Source organism: Podarcis raffonei, chromosome 4 (genome assembly GCF_027172205.1).
Source record: "Podarcis raffonei isolate rPodRaf1 chromosome 4, rPodRaf1.pri, whole genome shotgun sequence".
Taxonomy (NCBI): domain Eukaryota; kingdom Metazoa; phylum Chordata; class Lepidosauria; order Squamata; family Lacertidae; genus Podarcis; species Podarcis raffonei.
Genome location: NC_070605.1, coordinates 66144404 through 66166647, shown reverse-complemented (window position 1 = coordinate 66166647; position 22244 = coordinate 66144404). Strand labels below are relative to the sequence as shown.

Here is a 22244-nt window from a genome sequence, read left to right as displayed (position 1 = left end):
TAAGTAACATAATTAAACCACTGATTTCCAAAAGTGTCTTTTTTTAAAAGGGGGCAGCAGCTATTAGCAACAATCTTGTCTAAGTAGATAAGTATGTAAAGTATGAAAAACTGACAATAATTTAGACACCAGATTACAAGTCATTTTCTATCCAATGAAGCAAAGGTAAGCAAACATTTTTAATTATAGGTTTCAGCCATTATGCACAGCGCTAGAAATACCCTACTATTTTTATTTCCTCTTGGAGACTTTATCATCTGTTTTTCAAACACAGAGAGTAAGTAAGAGGTGTGTGTTTATTTCCCTAAGACACACCTGCAAAATGCACATTTTAAGAGAGAAAAAACACAAAACAAATTGGATTTCTCTAAGAATTTAAAGTGCAAGTTAACCTAATATTTGGTGGTAGGGATCAGGTTATAATATAAAAGAACAATGCAGGTTTTAAAATCTGTAAAGCAAAATGTCTTCTCTCTCAGCATCTTTAGCCCAAAGCCTTGTGGCATATTTCTTTATTATTTTTGAAATTAGGAAATTGCTAATAGATGAAAGTTCCCCGAATTTCCCCAGACACCTAGATGCTCTGAGCACAAAGAAAAGGGAGGGGTATCCCAGCAGCAAGACCTACCCTTTGTCCTGTTGTCCACTTCTATTTTTGCTGGCTCCTGAACTGCTGTGGCTGTGGGTATTCTTTTTCCAACTGTCTGTAAACATATAAACAACTCCTCTTTATTTTATTCTATCTCACCAAAAACTCAGCAAGAAAGTAATGAACATAACGTCACAATTCATGTCATTGTTCAATCCTTTTTTTAAAAAAAAAAGATTAATTATTGATGTTATTCCCTCAGGCCTTACCTGCCAGAATTCCTTTAAGAAATGTAATTGTTTAGTTAACTGCCCCCTTGTGACCTTATAATTACATCCCATTCTGCGCCAATGAATTTCTATCCCTGTAATCATATGAAATATCAAAGCTCTGCTGACAAGTGAATATCCCATCACAAGCACTTGTACACGGTATGCAGTAATAATTGACTATTAAATACTTCCAATCATTCCAAAATGTTTCACTTGGGAGTAAAAAGCTGCGGATATAAGTTGTCAAATAGCTACACCCAAAAGAAACAACACTGCATACATTAATTGGTATATGGAACCCAGTGATGTGAGCAGCATTTGGTCAGATGCAATAACTACCAATGAAGTTCTGGTATTCAAAGTAGCAACTTTGAACAATTTGAGATAGGATTATTGACTTTTATATCTATAGGCAAGTGAGGTTAAGCAGGACACTGAGCTTTGGAGCAGCTCACCTTCTTGAGAATTGACAAGACATTGACCTTTCCTGAAAATAAAATAAACAGCAGAGGAACAAAATGCTATATAAAAGACCAAAAGAGAGTTATTCGCTGGCAGAGGTCTACCTTCTCCTCCCCCCTTTTTTCCTTTTACATTATCATCTAAACACACATAGCCCAGATTTTAGTTGTGGAAGAACATTTTTCAGAATTCATTAGGCAGAAGCAGAGGATCTCAAATGAGATAATCCAAAATTTATGAGGGTGTCGGGCAAATCTGTCTGATGAACTAATTTAATTAATTAGCTAAAATGGTTGCATAAAAGAACGCATGGTGGCAAGGGAGCAAATAGTCTTCTGGCAGGCTATTTGTATGAAAAGCGAAATAGTTGATTTATGCTTGAAGGGGCAAAGAGGTGATCCTACCAATTAAGTCCATTTGTTTTTATACTGATGTCATCTGCCAGAAGGGTTGCCAGATGTTTTTTTTAATGTGTCTTTTGTTTGAAGTATTGGTTCTTACTCCAGATTAAGAGCCCCACTTAACAGAATGCCCCTCATTTCATCTCCGCCACATTATGTTTCTGACATCTCATAAAATACAGAGTACTATTTTTGCAACCAACACTATTGCCCTCTGATGTTACACAGAGGACACATGAATGCTGTGGTTCTTTAAAAGTCCTTGCCATTCTCGGAAGCATTTCAAAACACAACACACCAAGCACCTCTCATCTCAGGTGTCTGAATTTGAACCTTTCACTATCATCAGGCTTAAGAAAGAAACAAATACAAATAAAGGTGAAATTAGGGGAGATTTCTGGCTAAGGGCTCTTTGAGATCTTTTATCCTCCCATTTTATATCACAATGAAAAGTCACACAAAATTTACACTGGTAGGCCTCAATGATTATGGAAATCAAAAGTTACTTTTCCCGTGTTCAATAATGGCTTCAAACACATCATAAATTAAGCCAACACAATGGCATGGTAATTTTAAAACTATGCAAAGAACTCTAAGATTAAATGGGGTGGGGCACAGAAGAATGCAAAAGGAAGCTGTGTGCACTATAATATGATTTGGACAGGATTACTGCAAACAACACCCATATTAATCTTGGCGTACGTTTGTGGTTTCTTATACCAAGTAACAGCGTATCTACATGTTCTAGACTTCAATATCAACTCCTAGCTTCTTATTTGCACGTATTTTATTCAGGGATTCTAAGACTAAAAATTATACTCTTTACATCACACTCTTTTTCCAACATGATAATTATGTGGAAAATGTAGGAAGCACAATGGTATCCTGCTTCCTGTTTATGCCCTCTGTCTTTTTCCAAATTAGAACTTTCAAATTCCCACCTCAAATGTGGAGATATGAAAGTTCTATTTTAGACAAGAAGAGTGAGGAAACGAAGAACACATGAAATTTGCACGTTCTACTCCACAGCATTATCACATCTCAAGATGCTTAAAACAGATTTTTCATTATTATTTGTTATTTATTATTATTTGGCCTGTTCTGATGAATGTATCAGCTATATGGAACAGGGGAGCCTGAGGAAACCTATCTCACAGCTCTTCAAAAATATGATTCAGATTCCACTTAAAGTCTAGGTATCATCTGTCCATTTAGACTTACGTGTTTTATATTTTTAGCATGTAGGGCTTACGTGAACGAGTTGCCCACACATGGATGTCCAATGGAACAGGTGGTTGTGGTTTATGGTCTGACCAGCTGCAGTCCCACTCTCTCACCAAATGCAGTTGGCAAGTTCATCAGAAGTGGCTCACTGGTTATCCCAGTAGCAATATAGAGTATACAGAGGGGGAAAGAAGAGCTGCTGCTATAGTTTAACTTGATTTATGTTCTTTAACTGTGCTGCACATTATTTAACCTTAGCTAGAAAGAAATATTTTATCTATTTATTTACAAAATACCCTACATTACATAGTAATCACAGGGCATTTTCAACATAGTATAAAGCGCATTATACACAATAAAATGGTGAAATGTAGCTAAAATTAAAACCAGTTATTTAAAAGTCAAATTGAAAGCAGTTCATGGAAACCATAAGACCTTAGGCAGCACAGATTAAATTCAATTCCTCCAACACCTTGAGACCCCAGTAATGCCCTAATCATCTATGCCTCTAGGAGGGGGGAAATGACACAGTAAGGGCACCCCTACAGAGAAGACTATATTCACAATGTCATTCCATAGAGGGCGACATCCATAACATTTGCCTACATGAGATGGGGTACCAGGGGTTCTCCAGATGTTGTAGACGACAACTCTCATCATTGCAGACTGCTGGCCATGCTGGTTGAGGCTCATGGCAGCTGGAGCAAATTATTGTAATGTACAACTACCCTTTAGATAAATAGCTACTAGAATTTAATAATCTTAGAATCTAGGACCTAGATGATCCAGTGGCAAAGAAATAAGAAGATATCACAAGATTTTGAGAAAAATAAGAAATCTATGAAATACAAGAAATGTGAAGTGTTGTAGTTAAGCCTAATAGCAGATGTTTGAAAGCAAAGTTGGATTTGCTGTGGGGTTTTCTATACCTTACAGCAGGCATAGGCAAACTCTGGCCCTCCAGATGTTTGAGAATACTTTAAATAATGGAAGAAAACTGGTTACCATTCTTTCCTCTGCCTACTACTTCTTTTTTTAAGATAGCTATTCAACCAAGTGATATATTTTCTTTTGCTACCTGGATAAAAATATTCAATGTTGTTTAAGTGATCTGAGCACAGACTTCCAAATTACATGTTGCTAAGTATAATACTAAGCACTAATTTATAGTGTGAGAGGAACTGGGGTAAACTATGCAGTACAGTAGCTAGAAGGAAAGGTATGGCAGGTGTCTCATTCAGAAATCCTATAATCCTGTTTTAGTTAGCTGTTTACCAGTTTTTCTGGAAAGAGAGAGGCCCTTGTACTATATTTTATTCTGTGTACATTCCTCATTGATGAAAATAGCACAGAAGAGAGCATTAGAAACTTTATGCATTAGATTGAAATACAGTGATACCTCGGGTTAAGTACTTAATTCATTCCGGAGGTCCTTTCTTAACCTGAAACTGTTCTTAACCTGAAGCACCACTTTAGCTAATGGGGCCTCCTGCTGCTGCCGCGCCACCGGAGCACGATTTCTGTTCTCATTCTGAAGCAAAGTTCTTAACCTGAAGCACTATTTCTGGGTTAGCGGAGTCTGGAACCTGAAGCGTATATAACCTGAAGCATATGTAACCTGAGGTACTACTCAGTATGTAACCACTGTACTACTAACCTAATGAAGAAATGGCAAATAATACCCTTTGGCCAATATCGTATTTTAATCATTTGTCTCTAGAACTTTAATGAAATTGGGGTGCAGTGATTTGCATCTGTCTACTTATTTCTTGCTCACATCAAGTCTAGTTAGTCTCTGAAATTTCTGGGAGTACCAGTCCTAAATCAACAACAGTTGTTTTCTGACATATATACTGTAGTCTACATTAAATCAAATTGTACCGTATTTTTCGTTCTATAGGGCGCACCGGCCCATAGGACGCACCTCGTTTTTTTTTGGGGGGGGGAATGAATAAAAAAAATATATTCCCCCCCCCAGCCGCGGCTGCCGCCCCAAGCGTTGCGCACACCTCCCGAAGCACGGGGCACCCTCCGGAGGGCTCCGCATGTTTCGGGGTGCAGGCTGCCGCCCCAAGTCTTGCGCACCCGGCGGGAGCTCCCGCCGGGCGCGCAATGCTTGCAGACACTCGCCCGAAGCACGGGGAGCCCTCCGGAGGGCTCCCCGTGCTTCGGGTGACAGGCTGCCGCCCCAAGCCTTGCGCGCCCGTCGGGACCTCCCGCCGGGCGCGCAAGGCTTGCAGACACTCGCCCGAAGCACGGGGAGCCCTCCGGAGGGCTCCCCGTGCTTCGGGTGACAGGCTGCCGCCCCAAGCCTCGCGCGCCCGTCGGGACCTCCCGCCGGGCGCGCAAGGCTTGCAGACACCCGCCCGAAGCACGGAGAGCCCTCCGGAGGGCTCCCCGTGCTTCGGGTGACAGGCTGCCGCCCCAAGCCTCGTGCGCCCGTCGGGACCTCCCGCCGGGCGCACAAGGCTTGCAGACACTCGCCCGAAGCACGGAGAGCCCTCCGGAGGGCTCCCCGTGCTTTGGGCGACAGGCTGCCGCCCCAAGCCTCACGCGCTCGGCGGGACCTCCCGCCGGGCGCGCAAGGCTTGCAGACACTCGCCCAAGCACGGGGAGCCCTCCGGAGGGCTCCGCGTGCTTCGGGCGGCAGGCTGCCGCCCCAAGCCTCGCGCGCCCGTCGGGACCTCCCGCCGGGCGCGCAAGGCTTGCAGACACTCGCCCGAAGCACGGAGAGCCCTCCGGAGGGCTCCCCGTGCTTCGGGTGACAGGCTGCCGCCCCAAGCCTCGCGCGCCCGTCGGGACCTCCCGCCGGGCGCGCAAGGCTTGCAGACACTCGCCCGAAGCACGGAGAGCCCTCCGGAGGGCTCCCCGTGCTTCGGGTGACAGGCTGCCGCCCCAAGCCTCGCGCGCCCGTCGGGACCTCCCACCGGGCGCGCAAGGCTTGCAGACACTCGCCCGAAGCACGGAGAGCCCTCCGGAGGGCTTCCCGTGCTTCGGGCGACAGGCTGCCGCCCCAAGCCTCACGCGCTCGGCGGGACCTCCCGCCGGGCGCGCAAGGCTTGCAGACACTCGCCCAAGCACGGGGAGCCCTCCGGAGGGCTCCCCGTGCTTCGGGTGACAGGCTACCGCCCCAAGCCTCGCGCGCCCGTCGGGACCTCCCGCCGGGCGCGCAAGGCTTGCAGACACTCGCCCGAAGCACGGAGAGCCCTCCGGAGGGCTCCCCGTGCTTCGGGTGACAGGCTGCCGCCCCAAGCCTCGCGCGCCCGTCGGGACCTCCCGCCGGGCGCGCAAGGCTTGCAGACACTCGCCCGAAGCACGGAGAGCCCTCCGGAGGGCTCCGCGTGCTTCGGGCGGCAGGCTGCCGCCCCAAGCCTCGCGCGCCCGTCGGGACCTCCCGCTGGGCGCGCAAGGCTTGCAGACACTCGCCCGAAGCACGGAGAGCCCTCCGGAGGGCTCCCCGTGCTTCGGGCGACAGGCTGCCGCCCCAAGCCTCGCGCGCTCGGCGGGACCTCCCGCTGGGCGCGCAAGGCTTGCGGACACTCGCCCAAAGCACGGGGAGCCCTCCGGAGGGCTCCGCGTGCTTCGGGCGGCAGGCTGCCGCCCCAAGCCTCGCGCGCCCGTCGGGACCTCCCGCTGGGCGCGCAAGGCTTGCAGACACTCGCCCGAAGCACGGAGAGCCCTCCGGAGGGCTCCCCGTGCCTCGGGCGACAGGTTGCCGCGCCAAGCCTCGCGCGCTCCCGCCGGGCGCGCAAGGCTTGCAGACACTCGCCGGGGCTGCAGGCTGCTGTCCGCAAGCCTTGTGAGCCCGCGGGAACTCCCGCCGGGCTTGCAAGGCTTGCGGATAGCTTCCTGAAGCCTGGAGAGCGAGAGGGGTCGGTGCGCACCGATGCCTCTCGCTCTCCAGGCTTCAGCGAAAGCCTGCATTCGCACCATAGGACGCACACACATTTCCCCTTCATTTTTGGTGGGGAAAAAGTGCGTCCTATGGTGCGAAAAATACGGTACTTTGAGAGCAATGAACACAACCATCAGGCCTGTGTCAGAGGCTTGAAATTAATGCCTAGGTTGAGCAGTTCTCTGTTCTCTTATGTGCACTCATAAGAGGAATCTGGCCAGCATCCTGCTCTCACAGTGGCCACTGACAAATCACAATATGTAAGCTTTTTCAACGCAACTTAAAATGTAAGTATGCAGTACACAAAGCTTAATCATATGAATAGCAGATGCTGCACACATGACGGGCTGACAATTGGCAGTGAACTGACATATATTGAGTCCACTGAATTAACCCAGCCCCAAACTGTAACTTCATTTAGTATAGGTTAGATACAGAATATAAGAACAATGAGAATCAATTATCAATCAAACTTCCAAACCATATTGAGAATCTGTCAAATTGAGACTTCCAGCCATGTTTGCATTGTTCAAACAAATATACAAGCAACTATATGCTTTGGGAGAAAATGTTAGAAGCAGCAGTTGTGGAAGTCTGCTCTCAGGCAGAGAGTACTGAATGCACTTTACACATAAAGAGGGTGCTTTGGTCCTCATATGTTGTTCCCACTACACTTTGCTAATGAACCACTGTAGAACTAGCATAGAGAATGAAATCTGCACAACTGACTTCCCGTTGTGTGGAGCAAAGGTACCCATGTCCACCAGAGAGTGCACTCCCCCTGTGGTCACCATTGTGAATTACAGCACCCCAGCAGTGCCAGGTATATCGGGCGGAGGGGGCTTCAGCTCCCCCAATATTTTTTGGCAAGGGGCAGCACACACCCCCATATTGAAGGGGCCGCCATGCCCTGCCACTGCTGGAGCCATGTGGCGGCTGGGGCAAGCGTGGAGAACAATCTCCGCACTTGCTCACCCCAACAATTGCCCACGCTCATCCCATCCACAGGGTGGGCGCCACAACCAAGAAGGCCCTCTGCCTGGTTCCTTGTAACTTCATTTCGTGAGTGAAGCATTTCACACAGGGGTTTTTTATAACAACTGCAACAAATCCTTTTCTCTTATATTAGAAAAAAGTTGGTCTGTCTTGTTCCAAAATTATGTACAAGAGCGATAGTCTCAAAAGCCATTTTGGCATATAAGTGGTATGTTAAAAATTATAACCATCATCCTCTTGTCTGTTTTAGTTTGCTAATCTCTCAATTATTGCTTATGGTTAAGAAATGTAAACTTCTTCCACTCAGGAGGTTTTACTGAGATTTATCTATCCAAATGATGTGGGATGCAGGAAGGGGACAGCCGCAATTCAGGCAGAGCAGATGCCGTCAGAACAAGCAGAGCAAATCTTATTAAAATCAGAGATGAACAAGAATGCCAACAACACAAAGTTAAAGGAAGCAAAGGAGAAGCCCAGTCAGTACATTACACTCTCCATTGCTCCCTGATAAAGAAGCAAAACCAAAAAGATCAGAAAATTAAATGAAATAAATAAAACATAAATCAAAAGCTCTTGGATTGCTTGGATTTGCTAAACTGATGCAAAAAATATGGAATATGCTGCATACTGTCAACACCCAATAATAACGATTCTAATTAAACCTACATCATTTTGCAAATTACACATCACTGGAGTTTCAGAGATATTGCCTAGCTTTTTGTTTACAGCGGTGTACAGAAACAAGCAGAACTAGAATCTTACTGTCAAACTAGTTGTTGCATCAACAGTCACGCCTATTATTCACATGCCTGACACATTCACATCAAAACGGGCCTTTTTCTAAGTAAAATGTATAACTGAGCCGTGGGATGTCTTCCTTCACACACATAGCATATGCCACTACAACACACCTGGGGATTTTGCTTGTGCACGTGCATGCTTTGTTGCTTGGAGTCACATTTCATAACATTTGGAAGCCTGCACAACGTGGGAGGAAATCTGCAGAACTGAAAATCTGACAACACTAATACAGAAGAGAAGTGCCTTAAGCATGTTACCAATGCTAATCGTTGCTAATCTAACTTCTCTTTTTGGTGAGCCCATAGAAGACTACAAGAAGTTGTAAAGAGCTGCAGGTAATCCTCCCAAAATATTTACTGTCATCTTACTTGCTCCCCAAACTTTCAGTTATAAGATCCTATAATGCACTGACTTTTTTTTATTTTGAAGAAGGCGTAAAGGTGGTTAAAGAAGCATCTTGCATTTGCTAGCACAGACAGCAAAAGCTATTGTTGCTCCAGGGGCTGCTCATCCATCCATCCATGCACAGAGAAGTATATTTTCAAGTAATATCCCTCTGAATCCACATGTAACTCCTATGACACAGTCACATGGTATTCAGCAAGCAGAGGAAACTGAGCCTTCATTCACATGGTAGTTTGCTCTGTTTCTCCAACGATTTCCTGTTATTTTCCACATTATATTTGAGCTTTCACACAATGAAAAAAACCACTTCCAGAAATCTATTGGAACATAATGGAAGTTACAGTTATTTCCTGCCATTTTCATGGTTGAACCTTGAGGTAACACAAGCGTGCTTGGGTGGAAACGGTGGAGTAGTAACAATGATGTTCATAGTTGTGTCACACCACTCCTGCGAACTTTTGTGCAACATGCTGATGTACTGATCAAAAATCCATAGTTCCATAGCACAACAGGTACTGCAGTGTGAAAGGAACATGAGAAAAAAGTTCTAGATGGGAAAATAACTGCACTCTCCTAAAAAGGGAACTCTGCTATTTCCTGCAACAAAATATGTGCGAAGTGTTGCTATGTGAATAGCAATAGTGTATGGTTCATTATCTCACCAACTGTCATAACTTCTAACTTGGCTGAAGCATAGGGGTTTATATGGTGTTAGGCGAGGGGTAGTACTTCTGTTGAGGGACGCATTGTGCTTCTTCTGGGATAGGTTATCTACCTTTGGTCCTCACTCTGCACTCAGCTCTTGCCTGTGGCTCCTAGAAGCTGTCAGCATGCAACAGCCTCTGCAACACCCCAGAAAATGGCTTCGACTGACCAGCTAAACCAGGTGAGGGTAGCCAATGGGTCTCAAACCCTCAGTAATGGACTTCCCGTGCATACGAATAAAGTATCTTTTGGATTGAGCAGACGAGACCAGTAGTGGGTCCAACAGTCAAGATGGCTGTTTTTGCATGTGCTGCAGAGGGAAGTGAAAGACAGATGGGGCTCATCAACCTGGGAAGGTAGCCCATCTAGGAGAAGGAAATCTCTGATCCTAAACCTCCGCTGCCTTGCATGATATATTTGGGTAGAAGAAAAGGCTAAGGAGTAAACCCTACCCATTTCCGGAGTGGAGTCCTTAAGTTGGATGGCGCCTTGCACATCTCATTCTGACAACTCCTGCAGCCAAACTGGTGCCAAATACATTGCTCTGCTTTCCCTTGGACCACATCAGTGAGGCAGAGGTGGTGTCTTGTCAGCTGGGCAGCCAAAAACCTCCATACACACTGCCCAGACTTGCACCCTGAGGAGGTAACCTCAGTGCTGCAAACGCAGCAGTTTGACTTCACCCCCAGAGGTGCACTCTATTGTCTCTCTCCAGACAAATGGATGCTAACTCAATGCAGCATGCTATTGACTCAAGGCAACAATTCAGGGACTGCACTCTCAATGGGATTTGAAGAAAACGATAGGTAATAGAATGTCATCAGGATACTGAAGGCTCTGAAACAACAAACTCTATTAGTTACAGGACACAAGGTAAGTACCCTGTGGAACTCCACAAGGTAACGCTTATGGGCCAGAACAGGAGTCTTCTAAAACTAGGTTCTGAAATTTGCATGTCATGTAGGAATGGAACCACGGCAGAGCAATAAATGTATCTTCTTCCCAAACTTGCCACATAGCCCATGATTGATGGTACCAGAATCCAGTAAAATTAGCACGGTCTCCCAGTTTATCTACTGCCAAAGGAAATCTACCAAAATGGCAAAGCCAATTTCTTTTCTAAGACCAGTCTTGAAACTTGACTAAAATGGATCTAGTAGCAGTCATCCAAAGTGACTGTGGTAAAAATAAGCCTGTGGTGGGTGAAGTATGGAGAGATGGCAATCCAAAAAAAGTAGATAATATAATACAACTCTGCTATTTAAAATTGAATGAACCTCGGATTATACAACTGAACAGAAATACAATAAAATATCAAACAGAAACTTCAAAACAGCAAAACACCACTTCAAATATCCATTAAAAAATCATGAAAGGTCAGGAACAACTTCAAATCTAAAACTTCAACAGCAGCTATGCAGCACATCCAATGTATCAATGGTCTATTTTTCTCTCTGACTGGTATTCAGTGGTGACCCTTGGTCCAATAATATTTCCAAAATGCTATTTCATGGACTAATACAGTGACCCGCAGCATGTTTCATTAAAAATAAATTCTACTGAAATTGAAGTGGATTGATTCCACTTAAGAGTTTAGAATCAGAACACTTTTCTGCCTAAACCTATTCATGTCAACCATACATTGTGTGTTGAATATGCCTTCAAAGGGTATGATGTTTCCACTCAAACATACACACACTCATTCATTCCATCTCTTCCATCTGCTTACTTCTCTATTTCCCCTTTCCTCTGGTTCTATTTTTCCCCTGGGGTAGGATGCTCCCTTCTTCCCTGCCCACCTCCAATACAGTTTCCTCCTCTCCGCATCACTCCTTGCCAGTGGGATTTGTGTATGTCTGCGTGCACATGCTTGAGGTTTTTTTTTTTATATATATAAAATAAAATAACATCTGTGTGAATTTGTAACATTAATGAACGGTGAAAAAGGAAACAGGCAGCCCACACATTTTCCAGAATCATCCAAGAGTTAGCTTCCTCCATTGGCTATGAAAAGAATCTGAGAATCTGTCAGCTGCTCTGAAATGTGCAATATGGACTTCAGATGTCTTAAGAAGTTATCTTAATATTCCTCTACAACATGTCTATGAAGAGGATGACAAGGGAGCAATTGGGCTTGTGTGCAAGGACTGGGACCTTCATTGTATAGCCATATTGCTGCAGTAGAAGTCCAGAGCTGAAAACTGTACCACAATGATTACAGTGGTACCTTGGGTTAAGTACTTAATTTGTTCTGGAGGTCGGTTCTTAACCTGAAACTGTTCTTAACCTGAAGCACCACTTTAGCTAATGGGGCCTCCTGCTGCCGCTGCACCGCTAGAGCACGGTTTCTGTTCTCATCCTGAAGCTAAGTTCTTAACCCGAGGTACTATTTCTGGGTTAGCGGACTATTGTAACCTGAAGCGTATGTAACCTGAAGCGTATGTAACCTGAGGTACCACTGTACAGAGTTTCATTTGAGCAGGTCCAAGTTGAAACCTCAATGGATGTTATTACGATTACTCCACTTTCCCCACATTATCAGTGCGGTGAGAATGAAGACCTCAACTCAATGTTTCTGAACACAATCCACCAGGAACCTTTTGCACAGACCTCTTTTAAATGAAGCAAGATGGGAAAGGCATAGATAGGTACACTCTTCATTTTAACAGAGCTTGCCTGTAGAAGGAGTGGTTCCAGGTGAATTGTGTCTGTTTGTGTTGTTGTTGTTACGAATTAGCAGTGTTTACTTCGATAAAGTAGCACTGAGCGTATGTTGAGTTGCACTTCAAAATATGTCCAAAATACCACAGACATTTCAGCGAGCTATAAAAATACTATCCCTCCATCTAACTCTTTCTTGTTCTCTATTGTTCCCTTACGTACAGGAAGACCCACCGCACATGCTAAGTTGATACATTTATTTAGGGAGCTATGTAGCTTCATTCCATGTTTAAACAGAAGTGACAGACAACTGCTTTTCAAAAATACGAGGATTAGAAACGTATAGATACACAAATATATTACAAAGTTGGCAAATAATAAAGTTTGTAACTCAAGGGAACTGTTCCGTATAATTACACAAACTCTCAACATCTTAAAAATGGCATTTACCAAAATGGGTTTCCGATGTAAGTCTAATAAGTGATGATATTTTAACCAAAATAGTGATGATATTTTAACCAGAAATAATAATCTTTTTCTGGAAGAACAAATAACAGGAACAAATATGTTATTTTGGAAGTGGACTTCCTTCCCTATCCTTTCTTTTTCTTTCCTTTCCTTTTAAATAATAAAATACAGTGGTACCTCGGGTTACATACACTTCAGGTTACATACACTTCAGGTTACAGACTCCGCTAACCCAGAAATAGTGCTTCAGGTTAAGAACTTTGCTTCAGGATGAGAAAAGAAATCATGCTCCGGCGGCGCAGCAGCAGCGGGAGGCCCCATTAGCTAAAGTGGTGCTTCAGGTTAAGAACAGTTTCAGGTTAAGAACGGACCTCCGGAACGAATTAAGTCCCTAACCCGAGGTACCACTGTAAGCACATGAAACTCTATGCCTTCCATAGAGATAGTACAAGTTAACTGAATAACAATATTAAAGACACCAAAATGAGAATATCATAAAACATCTGTGTACATTTACTGATCAAAGGGGGGGGGGAGAGAGAGAAGAGGCAGCCAGAGAGTTCCAGGACGTTCTGCCTCTGTAGAGGAGCCACTTATTTTAATATGTTACTTATTTCTTCACAAACACAGATGGAGCTGCTTTCAGTGAAAAGTCTCTCACTTCTAACACATCATTTTTAAGCCATGATACAGGCAAAGGCTCTTGTTGCCAAACATCTGTGCTCTACATTACACGACTTAGAATACAGTTGCAGAAATAAACAAAGAAGTGCTTTTTTAAAAGTAAGAAAGACATACCTCTTCTCCCATTGTGAAGTAAAGCTGCCTTTCTAGAGATTATCGTAAGCCTTCAAGAGCAGCAAGAGGAGTCCTCCCACTTCCTTGGAAGTGCTGAGCTCACTAAGTCTGGGAGGCCAAGCCTAAAACTGAGTCACACTTTAAGGCCAATGTGAGCTATGAGGAAACAAAGCTTACATTTGTTTACTTGACAGGAAACCTGGAACTTCTTGCAGTTTGCTTCTTGCGAGGCAGTGGTTTTCTCTCCTTTCCAGAGAGAGAAAAGCAAATATAAAAACCCTGGGCTTCTTCTGACAACACATACAGAGAAGCAGAACAGACAGCATGAGGAATGGAGGGTATAATTTTCAGAACTAAAGATAAAGTACTTTTTAAATAAGGCATCCAGAAATGAATCCAGAGAAGAATACCTTATTTTAATTTTATAAAATGTTATTTTTTAAAAAATGATCAAATGTCTTTGTTCCTGAGAATGTTTTTGTACTGGGGCTAGGGAGCAGGATTTCTATGAAGAGCGACTGAAAGGAACAAGGAAGTGCATTATAATTGTTAATTACATTGTATACTAGATGATAGATGTGGCTTCTGTAGTGCTACTATAGGAGAAAACATGGAAATACCAAGGTATGCATAATGCACTAAAGGTAAATGTTAGGAGACCAAACTGGTGAAGAATAATACCCCGATTGAAAACAGACCATGTTTAAATGCATGCAATAACAATTTGATCAGTGCTGCCAATCATGTTTACTTATGCGCTAGGAAGGGGAACACTGAACATTTAATCAACAGAAATAATTACAACCCTGGACTAATTTGTCACACAGACATCAATATGCTCAGCTGAAACTATGCAGTGGAACAGGTTCAGATTTGACTCACACAAGGCAAGAAGCCACCCACACTGAGTCACCAAGCCCAGTTTCCTAAACGATGAGTTTCAGTTCAGGCAACTGATGGAATACACCATTTGGAAACAACTAAAGTCTAGCCTTCTAGTTTTCCAGTAGCTTGTTCTTAAAAATAACTGTACTACATTTTCAGGACTCCAAATGCTTAAGAACTCCACTGGATAAATTGCCAGCCTTGGATTAGATATATCCTGTGAAAGCCTGTAGCTTCCCACTCCAGCACCAACCCAGTAGAATAGCTCACTTACACTATGGGGCTGTTTTACTTCTTTCTTTCCGCTGCCACCACTTATTGTCACATAGGGCAAGGACTGTAGGACTCCCACTGTCATACTGTAATCTACTGGGGAGGAGGGAGTCCAGACAAATTCAAAGTCTGATAATTTCAGCCCATCATCCTTCCTGTGGTCCAAGCCACTTTAAAACAGCAGTATAGCCCAAAGGTCAAAACAACATGGGGGGAAACAAACAGAAATCAGAAACCAGTACAGCCCAGAAACTCATTTTAGAAATTTATTTGGAAAAGTGGGAGAAACAGCGAGTAGCTATCACCAAAACACAACGCTAAACCAGAAGGTTGGTCTCTCTCATCCGTGGGCAACATCCAATCTATGCAAGTGCTGACAGTCAGCTGACCATTAGGACCTCTGTGCACAGTGTTGTGCAAGCCCCAACGGTCAGCTGATCTTTGCAGCTGGCAAGCTGCACAGCACTGTGCAAGAACTGATTGTCGGGGCTTCTGTGCACAGTGCTATGCAAAAATGGGCTACCTGATATCATTGTGATGTGATTGACAGGTGGGTGGCCCTACCCACCTGTTAAACAAGGCTCATGGGGGTGTGGAGGAGATAAGGATCTGGCCTGCTGGCTGGAACTAATTCCCATCCCTGGTCTGTGTAATTATACACTAGGCAAACCATCATAGTGAAACTTACTCTTATGATGCCCTCTGCTGTTGGCAACCTCTGGAGTTGGTTGAAGGATGAAGGATGGAGAAATAAAGTGTGTGTGTGTGTGTGTGTGTGTGAGAGAGAGAGAGAGAGAGAGAGAGAGAGAGAGAGAGAGAGAGAGAGATCCACTTGGACTAGATGATCCTTGAATCTATGAAGAAAACTAGAGCAGTACAGTCTGATTCTCATCCTGCTTTTTCTCTTGCACATTAACTTTTCTATGTAGGAAAACCAATCATGGGCTCTCATTGTGGCGGATCCTCTGACCTCTACAGTGACACATACCTACATTTCAACTCAAATGAATGCTGGAGGGAGAAGGTGCTGAACAAAGTCATTTTCTGATAAAACACTCTACTTTAAAATAATTGCTCAACGGATAAGACTGGTTTTCCAAGCTGCTATTCTTGTAAAATAACTGTTAAACTAGAGGAACTGATAAAGTAAATCAGAAGCAACTGTATTATCTACTGTTTTAATCCTAGTACTCACGTTTTCCAAGAGCAGTTTTCATCTAAATTTGTGGTCTTTGAGCAGGAGCAGTGGTACATGTGCCACAACTGCTTGTCAATTTTCACCCCTGCAACTTCTGTCATCTCAAACACAGATTTTTGGGAAAGGGGGGGGGGTTCTTCTGAAGTAGTCCAACACATCAACTTCAATGAAACGGACATATTTTCATAACATCTGGTCCTTGACTCTTATAAAGTGAGCAGTGTCATGGATAGTAGACTGCAGTTATTGTTTCAAGAATCTGTTTTTGTCTATAAACTAAGATGGGGGAATTGTTATGGTGTTGAATCTCATAGCAGTTCAAGTGGCACCCTTTCTTTTATCAGACATCACACCCTACTTTACTATCCATTTCCACTGACACGTAATGCTAAATAGAGCTTTTGAACCCCACTCATGTGATCATATACTAAATGAGACTGACTGCACACACATATTCAGGTGTTTGTTTAAATTAAAAACCAGATCTCAACTGAGTTGTACCTGATATTCTTTAGAAAGTGAAGACAAATATTTGTAAAACTTACTGCTGCACTAACAATTGTACAGTGTTCCTTTGCAATAATCTACTACTTCTCCAAACCTCTGGTCTAAAAGTAGTTTCACAACATGCGCTGGTTTGGAAAATCAGCTTTGCACAAGAGGGTACAATGATCTCTTAGAAAAGGAAATTCTTGGAAGAGTTGTTTGCTTTCCAAGACTCATCATCATCAAAGGAACATGAACAGGATTCTGTTTGTATAGTTAGACTGTTATAAATAGAAAAGAGAACATTTATTGAGAGTGCTTGTGTAGTTTTCATGTCGGGAAGGGAAAATATACCTCACTTTAAAGCTATTATTCATCATGTAATTCTATCGTATAGAAATCGATTTTATTGATCTTTTCTTAATATGTGTGCAAGCAGAAGTGAAATGCCTACTGTTAGAAAATCCCATAAACTCTAGACAGCACCAAGTAGCCCTTAAGAGCATATGAAATTTCAGGAGTGATATGAATATGATAAAAAATCAATTTGCTGCAAAAAGAGATTTTGTAAGCCAAGTGGCCCTTAAGTGCATTTGAAGGAGTGGTAGGAACATAATAATCAATTTGCTGTGAGAAAAAGGGATTTTGAAAGAAAAGTGAACATTAGGAACTAATACATATGGTTTGTTCTCTAGCTAAACTATGGTTTAGTTCTGCACGGATGAGGCCCAAGGAGCCCAAGGAAAGGACTGCTGGGTTTGTGTGCTTCTTTCCCTGTTACAGAGAAGGAGGATTTCAGTTGAGTTGAGTTTCAATTTTTACAAATATTGGCTAATATTGGCTGTTGGATGGGAGGAATGGAGCACAATCATGTGGTAGGGGGCTTGAGAGTATATTAAACCACCTATTGGAGGCTGTGGTCAAAGGAACAGATTAAAGTTATATCCAGATAAAATGAAAGTGAAGTTGGCTAAGAATGAAAATAGATTATGTAACAAAATGGTTGGTCTCACATGTCACACTAAACAATAGTTTAGTGGAACATGCTTAAGTTGCAATGAGCATGAGTAAGGCCACAGGTCAAGAGATCCCACCTTCCTGTGAGCCCAGGAGAAGGACGTCTGCAGTACAGTGGTACCTCAGGTTAAGTACTTAATTCGTTCCGGAGGTCCGTACTTAACTTGAAACTGTTCTTAACCTGAAGCACCACTTTAGCTAATGGGGCCTCCTGCTGCTGCCGCCGCGCTGCCGGAGCCTGATTTCTGTTCTCATCCTGAAGCAAAGTTCTTAACCTGAAGCACTATTTCTGGGTTAGCGGAGTCTGTAACCTGAAGCGTATGTAACCCGAGGTACCACTGTATTAGTTTTGGTTTCAAACAATCAAGGCTCACTGTTTTTTTAGCAACCTCAGACAGTGATTTAAAACAAATTCTTCTGAGTGAAACAAGCTAGTATCAAAACCCACAATGTGAAGTTGGCTCATTCAGAAACTGACCAGACTACATACACACATATGTAAACCTTATAAATAGATTTTTAGCACACCTACAGAGTTATTTCTTTAAAACACACACACACACACACACACACACACACACTCATCAGCATGCTTTTAATCTTATTCCCACATAGCAAATGGATTAAGTACACTCTACCCACAAGCCTATCAATTGAAGTGTAGGACTCTCAGGCAGGATAATTGTATTTCTTTCTTTCTTTTTTTAAGAGCGAGACCATTTAGCTAGTGTTAGTTAATCCTTAGATTGAAACCAGCACTTCCACATAACTATGTAGTTAAAACATCAATGACCTGAAGAGTCGCTCAGACTGATCATCTAGTTGCCAATGCAAAACTACCATACTATTATGAAATAATCAATTATCAATTTATATACCACCTACATGCCAAAATGGCTTCTAAGTATTTTACAACTATAAATCAATACATGGTTAAACAATAATGATTCCACTCAATACCAGAACATCCTTGATTAAAATATACACTAAAACAAGTGATTAAAAAGCATGGCAATTAAAACCATTTTAAAATGAAAAAGTCAGTTAATAAAATCAGAAATTCAGTTCAGGGAAATGCTTGCCTAAATAAAAAATTATCAGGCTGTGGCAAAACTAACCATGTTTCATCAGCTGACTGTAGAGCCCTGGCTGGGTACAGTTATTTAGGGCTTTGTACGTAAGTAGCAGAACCTTAAAATTGGTTAAATAAAGAACCACTTTACAAATTTCACTTTACATAATAGAGAACTATGGTAAGATTAAGCAGCACAACCTGTTCATATTGCATTATATGTACCATAACGTGGAACGTCCAGAGCAATGATAAGTTTATAGAATACACTTTGGAAGGAAAGATTTCTCAGGCCCACCAATCACTGGTACTCATTTATGGAACCAACCATAGCTGCAGCTTGGTGGGAAAAAATGTACAAAACCACATTGGAGACAGTGTAACTGAACAGAATTACCATATCCCATAATAATATTAGTATAATCTTAAAGTAGATATTGAAAGCTTGTTCTCTCAGCTATAGTTAATGAGGCCAGGCGTGCATGAATGAATGAATCACTGGTGTGATGTATCTTTCTTATAGGCAATGACATTGATCACATCAGTTAACCAATGTTCATTTTCTTGACCTTGGCAGAGCAGAGGACAAACCCAACAGGCAAACTTGGGAGGGGAAACCAAGCAGGTCGACACATAAGAATTAAGTTAGAAACTGTACCTTGTCAACTGGAAGAAAGTCATTATCTACTTCTATTGACCTTGGACGTAGCTTTATAGGTTTGTCCTTAAAAATGTCTCCAAAGCCAACCCCTTTGACCTTTTTGGGTTGGATTGTTGCTGCTCCATTAGCTCCTTCTGATTTTGTGCTGCTTGAATCACCACCATCACTTTCTGAGCCGGTAGCATCTCTCAGACCTACAAGAGGGAAAGTCAAAAACGAAAATTGTGCTTAAGATTTTAAAAAAGTGAAGGTAAGCAAAGCAACACTCATGCAGCAGCAGATAAGCCTATACAGTGGAACGGGCTTCCATCCTTGGAGGTTTTTAAGCAGTGGTTGGATGGCCATCTGTCATGAATGCTTTAGTTGAGATTCCTGCATCTGAAGGATTGGATTAGCTGATCCTCGTGGTGCCTTCCAACTCTTTAGTTCTATGATTCTAATTTCCTATATTAGGAATTAGAAAAATCTTATTGTAGCAGTAAAACTGACTGTAGAACAAGCATCTGGTTTATTAAGGTTATTAGCAGTGCTTTTTTCTGGGGGGATGCAGGGGTACGCATACCCCTAAACATTTTGTGAATCTAAGTTTGATTGAGGGGCAGTATTTCAATATGAGTAGGAAAATGTGAGCACCCCTAAACATTTTTTTAGAAATAAAGCACTGGTTATTAGCATTATGGAGAACATATGAGGATAAACAGGTATCCACCATTTAAAAATAAACAAATCCAAATTTAAACTATACTTCCACATCTGTTGCAATGCTGAAATACAAGGATTCTTTGCTGTTTTTGATCTTGACCAAGTGCAAAATTAAGTTCTTAGGTACTCCCAGTTGGAATACCACCAGCATTTCTGATAGCTGAAATTGGAGCCCTGCTGGAATAATTTGCAGCTTTTCAATGACAGGTCCAATGAGATTTGCATGCCTGAAAAGAGACTTCCAAAATTCTGTCTGATGCAGCGGTTACATAATTTATCTAAATGGTTCCATAACCTAGCAGTGTTGGTTCAGTTTCATGGCTTCTTGGCCACTTAAACTGGTATTTAAAAACAGTGTGTGATGTATTTACTGAGCGCAACTTGTCCCTTCTGGCCATTGCCAGGATAGCTTCATGCAAGGATGTGAAAGATATCTAGCAGCCAGAAAAGATTGCATTTAAAATGTTCTCAATTAATTCCTTTTGTAACTTGATATGGAAGGCATCATAATATTATGATTTATGTAAAGCCAGATGAAGCTGTTAGGCAATTAAGTGATGAAGCAAGTGTGTGTGATAAGGTGGGTTTACTGAATCGGTAAAAAAAGCAAAATGAAAGGAGCTCTTCTCTTCCCTTGGATAAAGCGGGGAGAGGCCTTTGACAAATAAGCGGTATTTCCTATCTGCTTTTCCAACAGTGGTCTTCAAGATGCCTTAGGCTGCAATCCTAACCCCACTTTCCTGGGAGTAAGCCCCACTGAATTCAACAGGACTTACTTCTGAGTAGACGTGGTTAGGATTGCACTGTGAGACACAAAGATAAAGGTAAAGGTAAAGGTACCCCTGAGCATTAGGTCCAGTCGTGGACGACTGGGGTTGCAGCGCTCATCTCGCTTTATTGGCCGAGGGAGCCGGCATACAGCTTCTGGGTCATGTAGCCAGCCTGACTAAGCCGCTTCTGGCGAACCAGAGCAGCGCACGGAAACGCTGTTTACCTTCCTGCCGGAGCAGTACCTATTTATCTACTTGCACTTTGACATGCTTTCAAACCGCTAGGTTGGCAGGAGCAGGGACCGAGCAACGGGAGCTCACCCTGTCACAGGGATCCGAACCGCCGACCTTCTGATTGGCAAGCCCTAGGCTCTATGGTTTAGACCACAGCGCCACCCACGTCCCTGCTAGACACAAAGTTAGAGGAATGTAAAACAGTACAGCTTGTCTCTAATGTTACACATGCCCAAGTGGCCTCAACTAGAAGTCCAGAATATTGTGTTGTTGGTCCCATGCTATGGCACACAAATCAAGCAGCAAATTGTCAGACATCCTTGCTTTTGACTTTCAAAATCATGCCGACAGGATTTTGAAGCTATTTAATTTTTATTTTTGATTGGTCAGTCACCTTAATGACTATCTTTATTTTTATTTTTTAAATGGTGCTTTATGTTTTAACATTGTTCACAACACTTTTATTTTATCACACAGTGGTATGATATATATACACGCGCACACACACACCAGCAACTGTAAACAGGTTACAACCACATCACTATATATCCTATCAAAAGCTGGGGAGAATAGGGCAGTTTTCATCTGCTGCCTTAAGGGTAGTATGGCAGACACAAGGTGAATATGCTTGAACAGGACACTCTATAATTAAGGTATGACCACAACAAAAGCCCCCAGCCTTTGGTGGCCATGTCAGCTCTAAGAACCATCTGGTGCAGAGTCTCAGGGCCACCTGGCTAGAACAAATGGGTGTACACAGGTGAAGTTTTTTCACACTGAGCATCATCAGGATTACCTGACTTCATACTGCTTGTACTTACTGCTGCTACTGGATCCAGAAGAAGATCCAAGAAATTAATTCAGAACACTTGTGTAATGAAAATTGAGGGGGAGAGGGGAGATGAGAAAATTAATTGAATGCCGAGGTTCTTACCATACCAATCTTATTCAGATGATACTTGTAGTCAATCCATATATATGTGACCTTTTAAGTGTATGACTCACATCAAGCCAGTTACGCAATCAAAATGATATATTATTTAAGGAAGAAAAAGAAAGCTAAATAGTACTTAATCAAATATGCAATCAAATACTCTGTGTAACCTGATCACTGCCAAAACATTTAATTACATTCCTCTCTAGCTGAGACAATCTTGTTTCAAAGGCACATATCCACACCCCTGTGCAGGAATAAAATAAATCAAAGACAGACAACTTGTTTTACTCTAATATCCTCATTGAGAAAGGCTATTCTGTTTATATTAGAGG

General features: G+C 42.7%; 1 protein-coding gene across 5 annotated transcripts in view; it reads right to left on the bottom strand.

Moving 5' to 3' along the window:
- Positions 1–22244, bottom strand: part of SH3KBP1 (SH3 domain containing kinase binding protein 1) — a 136808-nt gene that overhangs the window by 32990 nt on the left and 81574 nt on the right. For 4 of the 5 annotated variants that reach the window (XM_053387111.1, XM_053387108.1, XM_053387110.1 and 1 more), the window contains 2 exons: positions 19267–19463; positions 629–704 (listed from right to left, as the gene is read on the bottom strand). In XM_053387111.1, the coding sequence (XP_053243086.1) occupies positions 629–704; positions 19267–19463 (273 nt within the window). Of the gene's footprint in view, positions 1–628; positions 705–13677; positions 13794–19266; positions 19464–22244 lie in introns of those variants that run through there. The other variant, XM_053387113.1, reaches the window with a different exon arrangement.